This window comes from Triplophysa rosa, linkage group LG2, assembly GCF_024868665.1.
Source record: "Triplophysa rosa linkage group LG2, Trosa_1v2, whole genome shotgun sequence".
Classification (NCBI taxonomy): domain Eukaryota; kingdom Metazoa; phylum Chordata; class Actinopteri; order Cypriniformes; family Nemacheilidae; genus Triplophysa; species Triplophysa rosa.
Genome location: NC_079891.1, coordinates 33,211,933 through 33,220,789, shown reverse-complemented (window position 1 = coordinate 33,220,789; position 8,857 = coordinate 33,211,933). Strand labels below are relative to the sequence as shown.

The 8,857-nt window shown below is 37.4% G+C and overlaps 1 protein-coding gene across 2 annotated transcripts; it reads right to left on the bottom strand.

Annotated features, from left to right (window-relative positions):
• Nucleotides 1-1,990: 1,990 nt before the first annotated feature.
• Nucleotides 1,991-8,507, bottom strand: gal3st1a (galactose-3-O-sulfotransferase 1a). 2 transcript variants are annotated; one of them, XM_057328548.1, is made up of 4 exons: nt 8,148-8,507; nt 7,839-7,887; nt 4,919-5,079; nt 1,991-3,890 (listed from the first exon to the last, which is right to left on the bottom strand). In XM_057328548.1, the coding sequence occupies exons 3-4, from the start codon at nt 5,047-5,049 to the stop codon at nt 2,738-2,740; spliced, it is 1,284 nt and encodes a 427-aa protein (XP_057184531.1). In that variant the 5' UTR covers nt 5,050-5,079; nt 7,839-7,887; nt 8,148-8,507; the 3' UTR covers nt 1,991-2,737. The 2 variants fall into 2 exon arrangements, with proteins under 2 accessions (XP_057184531.1, XP_057184527.1); XM_057328544.1 differs by lacking the exons at nt 7,839-7,887; nt 8,148-8,507 and having other exon boundaries at nt 4,919-5,974.
• Nucleotides 8,508-8,857: the final 350 nt, after the last annotated feature.

The following is an 8,857-nucleotide window of genomic DNA, read 5'->3' as shown; positions in this document are numbered from 1 at the left end:
GGTCACGAATCAATATCGGACAGGCTTACACTCAGTGGCGCGAGCAGCAAGAGGCAACGGGTTGCAAAACGGATGCAGACCTAGCGGTCCGGCTCCTGGATTTGTAAGTGTTATTTGTACATTTTTTGTTACTGTCCTGTACTTTTGAACGTATTTGTTATTAGTCTGTGTCATTGGCGCAACACCGGTTCACACTAGCTGAGAGATAATATATGGTTGCCGGTGTCGATAGCTAGCATGTTGTCGTGTCTCGTCATGAATGTGTGTAGTGCTTGTAAATGAAGACTAAGAAAACACAGTTTTGCACAAACGCCTTACAGCAGTCGCTCCTCCGTTTCTCTGGCCGCTCTGTGTCTGCGCTCGCTGCGGCTGCCTCCTCTCCCTCTCAAACGTGACACCGGCTTTGAGTGTGACCGGCTGATGATTGGCTGTTCTGCCTTAAGTCCCGCCTTTCTTGGTGTGTTAGATTTATCTGTCAGCTTGTGCTGAGGCAGGAACTTATGATTTACATCTCCCTTTTCCAGGCACTTTGAATGAGTGTTTATGCTTTCGAGGTTTTTAAATAAGCTTGATATGTGTTTGGGAAGATGTTCTGTTTATGTTTTGTTGACATGTCGAGTGTTTTCTGTATTATATTTCGTTTTTTAGACTAATGCTAATTGCTAAATTGTTCAGCAGCTATAGCTAAATTCGGTTATGTATGTGGCATGCAATGTATAAAGTAACTGTGATGAAGGCAGGGAACTGACGAGGAGGAGGGACAAATTGTCATTGTTAAGCAGTGTATTTGTGGGTTTATTTCCAGTGCAATTGATCTTGATATTTTGAGCATTGTTTGTTGATTAGCTGAATACTTTTGTGGATACTTACCTGTTGTGTTTGATTGTACCTGTTGAGGAGAAAAAAGTGAGAAATGATGTCATTGTTTGCATACCTGTTGAAGAACTATGAAAGAAAAGTGTATATTATTTTAATGTTTAAAAACAGTAAATTGTACCATTATTTATACCACCAGAGAAAAAGCTTTGTGTGGGCGTTTTTTTATATATATATCTCCCCTTTTCAAGGCGCAAGTAAGCAAAATTTAGCAGTCTCCGTCCTGTCAGACCCATGTCACTGTATCAAGCTTAAGTGTGTTTTTATACTTTTATAGTATCACTCATTTAAATGGGAAGCTTTTTATATCTTGTATGTTATAGGCTACCTTTTGTACCATTCTGTCATTGTATTCATCGTTTTTATTGTTAACAAACAAACCACATCCATCCCCCGCTCTTTTGAAAAGCTTGCTACGCCCCTGCATGCTATGCGCTGTTTTCATAGCGTATCTGGGTCCGTCGGGTCCGTCGGCTTTGTAAACAAACTCAAACGTGTATTGAGCTGCTAGCTGGAAATCTTTGCGACAGTTTATACGACACTGCATACAGACAATTCCGCTAAACAACCACGTGGGGCAACAGTAAGCAAAAGTTACTCGTAGCCGCTTTAATTATCCCTAAAATAGAAAAATCTACAGATGCTATCTGGCGGGTAGGAACCACTAAAACGTCATAAAATCCTACTCGAATAAGGATCAAATCACATTACGTAAATTTTGCAATAGTCTTAAAGGTAAACAGTTTGTATGGAGACCATTAGAATTTGTAGGGATGTTCTTTATTTTATTCAATATTCACATCTAACCATTGTAATAAAAGATGATGGTCATTACAAAACACAATGACATGGCGTATTTACAAGAAAGATTAAAGGTGAAAGATAATTTTATGTGGCTTTTTGGATGTAATCATACAATAAATGTTTACATATTAAAGGAATAATAATGTTTTTGTCAAACATATTAAACACTGCCTTCATATATTTACAATTTTTATTATTTACTGTCTGCTCATGACCTTCTTAAGGGTTCTATTATGTCTATTTAAAGTAACACTGACCATTGTGCAATGATTTTTTTTCTGTTGTCTTTGTTGATGTATTATTTTGCAGATTCTCTTATGCCGACATACGAGCCGAAGAGAAGAATCGGGGTGTATTATGGATCAACACAATTGCAATGCCCAAAAGGCTCCTCTGCAGGAGTTTATACTGGGTCATTCCATTCACAACCAGCTTCTGCTCTATTTTTGTGATTGATATCTCTGAAAGACTGTTCTCATGCAACCAAAAATGAAAGACTTCATTCATTCCCTGAAAAGTGTCGGATTGTGTTGCTCATGTGGGTAAAACAGGAATGAGACACATGAAAGTTACATAAAGTTTTTATTTTCTGAGTGGCTTCACCAAGCCTTATGTCATCACATTTTCTCACAAAAGCACCCTTTAACTCAACATTCCGAACAAGAGTTTTTCATCAACAGATCATATCAGCAAAGCTGTTTCCATGACAACCGTTTCCACCATATCAGATGTAAGAAATTTATTGCTATTGCCATTGGCACCAACAATAAAAACCAAGAATGAGGTCATGTAACAACAAGTGTGTAGTTGATTCATTTTTTATGATTGACTCAAGCACTCGAACACTTTGTAATACACAGCAGTGACTTACAGTACACTGTTATATAAACACACAGCTAACATGTTAAAGATGTGACTGTCAGCACTTGCTTGTGTGAGATTTATAAAACTATAAAACATTTTCATTAATTTTTTCTTTCTTTCTGACACAGAAAAGGTTTTAGGTCTGTTGCATACAAGTCAGTGCTAATCTTTCACCTTAATGGTAAAAACAAGACTACCAGTGAATGATTTCTCTTATGTGACCCCACAGTCTTGTTATCCACAGGTTGACGCCCATATCCGTAAGGTATTGCAACTCTGGGGTGAGCATTTTCCTACAGAGCTTTCGATGAACTTTGTCTATGTTCTTTTTCAGATTGTACCCCATAATTGACTTCTCGCCTATGGGTTGCCACGGCTGCATGGAAGTCTCAAGAATGTTTCCTGCATCGACAGCGCGGCCTCCCTCGATGCAAACAGAAGTCATTTCTGCGTTCCTGCGATGCAGCTCCATCACATCTTTGGCCATGCGCTTGCGGCCGTAAGCGTCCACCTTACGCCAAAAAGTGCCGTTGAAATACTGGTAAAGCTTCCAATCGATAGCGTTCCATTCCAGCGCCTTGGCTCTGAGCTCTGGGGTCAGTCTAGAAATGGTTGAACCTTTCCGCGCGTTGAGTTTGAAAAATACCAAGTCCTCCATGTCCCAGCAGAGAGCATCCTTGAGCAAGATAAGAGACTCCTCGAAGTACTCCACAAGCATTACCAGCTGAAAGCGTTTGGCGATGGCGTCAATGGCAACCTCCACCTTTGGGTCATGAGGGTCCACGTTATTATCCTCGCCAAAGTCAAAGAAAAGCAAGTTTTTAAGATAGAAGGAATTGAATCCCTCTGGATCGTAGTAAAGCTCAGGATCTGTCAAGAATTCTCCAAGTTTATCCTCCCCCGAAAGCTTCCACGTCAGAGGTACCACACGTCCAAAATAATGGAAGGAGGACTCGGCGAGGTCAGCTGGGTCACGGAGGATTGTGATGTACGAGGCGTCGGCCGGGAGCACATTGGCCACCTCGGCAGCATTGAAACGCATGTGATTACAGATGATATTAAAACACATTCCCGGTCTGTAGTCTTTCACTTGTGAGCGATGGAAAGGGGAGGGGTAAAAGAAGTCATTGCGGCTGTTGGGGAAGGCAAATTTGAGATGGTGCTTCTCGCCGAAGCGAAAGAGTATGTTGAGAAAAGTGCTGCTGGCTGTTTTGTGGGTTTTCAGGAACATCACGTCCATTTTGGGAGAGCAGGCCCTCTGCCCTGATGCATGATGGGAGCTGTTAGAGATTGTTGAGGAGTGAGCGGGAGATGGGCGATGAGCGCACGAGAAAGGTACCGGGACCCTGTAGACAAATACAGACAAAATATTTCATTTTAAATTATGCAGGACCGTCAAGATTGATACATGATACTGTAGGCCAAAAATAAATAGATTAAAAGAGAAATTATTGAAACAGTAAATCATGTTTAAGGCACATTTTTCAAATCAAGTTAGTCTATTATATTATTTACTAAATATAATTTTTAAAGGACTGACCGGATAATTTTCATTATGGTAGTGATCCATTTTTCATATAAAAACGTGATGTCACACAATATGTATGTATATGTAATGAAATGTAATTTCCTTGTTCATTAATAATTATTCTTAATAATAATAATTTTAACGCTATTATATTTTTATCATTATATATATTTTTGACATTCATTAAAACATACTACATGTCAAATTACACTTATATTCCAAAATAAAATGACATGCATTTCTCATTAAGATTTGCTTTTTAAAAAACTAAGTTTATTCAAGTGTGCTATTTTAGTACTGTATACTTCTTTTAAACTAAAAAATAAGAAAGTATACTTCCAGTTCACTTTTTATATCCTTCTCAGAAATATACTTTATGTACTTCTGAGAAAAATAGCTGTAAACTAGTTACGTACTCAAAGATTACTATACTAATACACTTTAACTTTAGACTTAAAGATGCAAGTATCTAAAAAAGTACACTTTTATAAACTTAGTTTAGTCCTAAGATTTACTTACAAATATTCTTGAACTTTTATGAGTAAATTTACTCAACAAAATGAACTTGAAGTACTTCCTAACTTTTTACTCTAACAATGTTGGGTTATTTCAACCCATCAATGGGTCAAATATGGACAAAGCCAAATGTTGGGTTAAAATAACCCAAAGAATGTTTATATTTGACCCAACAATGGGTTGAAACAACCCAACGTAGGGTAATTTCTAACTCAACATTTAGGTTCGTCCATTTTTGACCCGAAACAACCCAACATTTTTTAGAGTGTATTTTTGTAAGGGTTTGTTGTATTGTACACTGTTTCTGACACAATACTTGAGATGACTTACTCCTGCAGACCGAAGTGAACCTCCGGGGCCGACAGACAATACAGAAGAATCATGCAGGTGGTTAAGAGACCACCCAGAATCAGCCCCTTACAGACGGACCTCCACTGTCTCACCGGCTTTCCAACCATCATAGCTGTCTGGTTGGAACTTGAAGGAAATTTCTAACACAAAGAAAAACATACAGTATATAGATTTAGTGCAACAGAATGGACATTTTGACTGGCTTTGTTGTGGCTCACAGCTGTATTTCTAAATGGCATTTACGTAAAGCCAGTATAAATGTGCTGCGCTATGCACTACAGTGCTGTTAGCATTTGATTGTCTAGCCATTTCTAAGGGATTTTCGTCACCATTTCCTCATGTGCCCAATTATTTAGAAGACTGCTGCTCGCTCAATTGCTTTTCCCACGAGTTCTGCCATACGACCTGCTTCTGCTCACAGCGCTGTGTGGGGATTTGCACTGGCATCGCAGGCAATGCAGCTATGTGGAATTTGAGAACGTTACATTTTGTCGCTGTCCTTGTAAAACCTTGGATGTCCAAATTCGCAGTTTTTCAGGAAATTGAAAAAAAAAAAACACTGAACTTTTTAAATGATTACATACTGTGTATTCGACAAGCACTTTTTAATACTTTTTATTGGTTAGATATTTGCAAAACCCTGTGACACACATAAAGGGTGACTAATAATTATGATTTATGGCAAAAAATAAAAATCACGATATACGGAGATACGACGTTTCAAAAGGACAGCAGCGATTTGTTATTTCAACTGCAATTACTGCAAATGAGTTTGGTGGTGGAGTTTTGGTTCTTTGCCACAAACATACATTCTACTTTCATGTTATGGTATTATTGTCAATTGTTCTGGTATATTGTAATTTTAAGAATCCAGTACTGATAATATTTAAAATAATATACTTCAATTAAATATATTCATTAATATAACAATTTATAGTTTCTAACAATCCAACATTCATTTCAGATAAGTTTCATCAATAAACATTGTATAGACAAAAATTTCAATAATACCATGTATTTCAATACCATATTTATTTTATTTTTTAATACCATATATTTTATTTTATTAACATGTTTTACTATTATTTTTTGAAAATCATAATGTATGTAAAGTCGATTTTCAACAATGAAAATTGTGGAAAGCGCTATATTAATCAAATTTAATTGAATAAAGTTACATGTATTTTACCGTTTCACCATTTCTGTTTTTTTAGGTTGTTTTAATAGTCTGATGTGTAACAAAAAAATTTTTTTATTCTAATATCACACTTATGCCGGTTTCACAGACAAGGCTTAGGACTAGTCCCAGACTAAAATGAAAGTTTGAGCTGTCTTAACTGAAAATAAATTGCTCTGACATATCTTTAAATATGTAATTGCCTTTGTTTTGTCTCAAGATACACACCAGTAATGTTTTTATATAAGGCATTTTAATAAAAGTGACTTAAATATCCTAATTAATCTAAGGCATATTCCTGTCTTAAGCTAAGCCTTGTATATGAAACTGGGCCTTAGTCTATAAATGATTATAAATAATAAAAGATCAGAAAACAGAACATCACCATAGGCTATATATTGCTTCAGTTCTGGCAGGCCAAGTCAGTCAAGCTTGCAGAGAGTTAATCATTGCAATACTGTAAATGATGAATTGACAATAATTACTCAATTATATTTATTTGTCTATTGTTATATGTTTTTTTTCCATTGTATACAGACCTATACAATGACAATAAAGGCTTTCGATTCAGTTCAATCAATTCTTAAGAACAATTCTCAAATATTTTAAATTCCAAACTTAGGTTCGAAGTTCAATATGAAACCCAGCTGTCCAGCTCATGAATTAACCATTCAGAGAAAAAGTGATACTGTCTGCGTGTCTTCATGCTTCACAGACCAGGATCACATATCTGCTTCGCAAAACCAGCAGGGACACAGCAGCCTCCAAAAACTCCACCAGAGATCAGAAATCTAGATGGGCAGAAGTCATCTGAAGGAACCCATTGTTCTTATTCAAAGTCAACCTTTGTTGATAGCAAACACGCCAACAGCATCATCTTTGTTATGTTGATGGCCACAAATAATGAGGATTTTTCAGAGCCACAAAGTATTGCTGTAGCAACTGTCTCCAATTCTAATTTAAGATAAAACTAAAAAATGCAACAAAGGATCTATTATACAAACGGTCTAATTGAAAGTTTTGATGTAAAAACTTGTGTGTACAACAAAAAAGGAATGTTCATGAACCCTAAAACTGAGAGATTGCTGTTAACATAATTACGACATATTCTCAAATACAGCAACATATTTACCTAGAATGTTTAATGGCTATTAGCCATTAAAATAGTCTCATCTGACGTGCTGACATTTATAGATCATTTTGTGAATGTGGATTTTGTAAATGTCGGAATTATTCAACATAAACAAGAAGCCACTAATAAGGTTGGACACAGTGAGATTTTTTAAAAGTTAGTTTACATTTGTTAATAAGTGAAAAGTGAGTGGAAGTATTGAAAATAAGTTCATTTGATATTATTTAGTATGTCCCTCTTATGATTTAATAACGGCATGCATCACTATACATCACATTACATAACCCTAACCTAACCCTAACATCTTCCAGAACCCTAAAAACTTTCTGTTTAATTTCAAGTATAAGATTAAAAAATCACCTATTACTCACATTTTCCTCACAAAATGCACATCTACTTTATTTTGCACTAAAGGCTACTGTGCTTTCAAGCATCGTTTGTCGTTATTTCGCCTCTTTATAACGGAATCTGAGCAGGATAGTGACATCACTGTTCGCGGCAGAGCTAGCTTAGCAGAGTTCGTTTCACGATTAATTTTTGGTAAATTTACAACATCTGTATTGTATAAATCCACATATTAATCTCCTTACCGAATCATGTAGATCTCCTTTTCACTTGACTGGCAGAGAATGACAGACTCTGAAGAGAAAAACAATACTCCGTTAACATTAAAGATGCAAAGTTAACTGTCCACTCCCGCTACTCGAGTCTAACGTATGTGTATCCCTCTTATCTTCTGAGAAATATCCACGCGATCATTCAGCCTGCACACACACACGCACACGCACACGCACACGCACACGCACACGCACACACACACACACACACACACACACACACACACGCACACACACACACACACACACACACACGCACACACACACACACTCTCTCTGCACCTGATGGGTTTTAAAGCCCCCGCTTTTCCCTCAGTCGACGGTCTGTTTAGCTGAGCTGACTGAACGGCATACAGACGAGGCGCGTAGTGACGCATGCGCAGGTGCCCGGGGACCCGCAATTAGGCTACCTCCGTGCGTTTCTGTGTGAATGAGTGAACGACAAACACTCAGGAGGAGAGAGCGCGAGAGAGAGAGAGAGCGTGAGAGAGCGCGAGAGAGAGAATCAAAAGTGGACAAGAGTAAGCAGCGGACATTGAGCAAAAGGGAGGGAGTGAAAGCCAGAAAGGAACAGAGGAGGGATCTATTCAAGGTGCTATTGAGAAGTGTTGGTAGGTGAGAGGGGCTAATACAAAATCTCTGGTATGACTATGCGATGCAGAGTGTACCGAATGACTTGTCTTTTCATCAGCACTATAGGTGTACTTTAGTATTTACTATAGTAAACTGAAGTGCATTGTACTATATTACAGTAAACATATTATCTTCAGTGAATTGATAACCGTAGTAAATACAGTATCATTTAATATGGTAAGGTTAAAAACATTGTAGTATCTGGAAATTCTACTACCCTGACGAAAATTAACCATGGGTTTACTACAAATACAACAACAAAAACATGGTTGTTGTAGTTAAGCCATGATAACCTCAAATTAACCATTGCTTTGCGAATCACCTCAGTTTAACCATAGTATTTGGTTGGCACTCCTACT

Coding starts and splice junctions, on each gene's coding strand:
- gal3st1a (XM_057328548.1), bottom strand. CDS start 5,049: ATGATGGTTGGAAAGCCGGTGAGACAGTGGAGGTCCGTCTGTAAGGGG. Junction 3,891..4,918: donor GTTCACTTCGGTCTGCAGGA/GTAAGTCATCTC, acceptor ATTTGTCTACAG/GGTCCCGGTACCTTTCTCGT.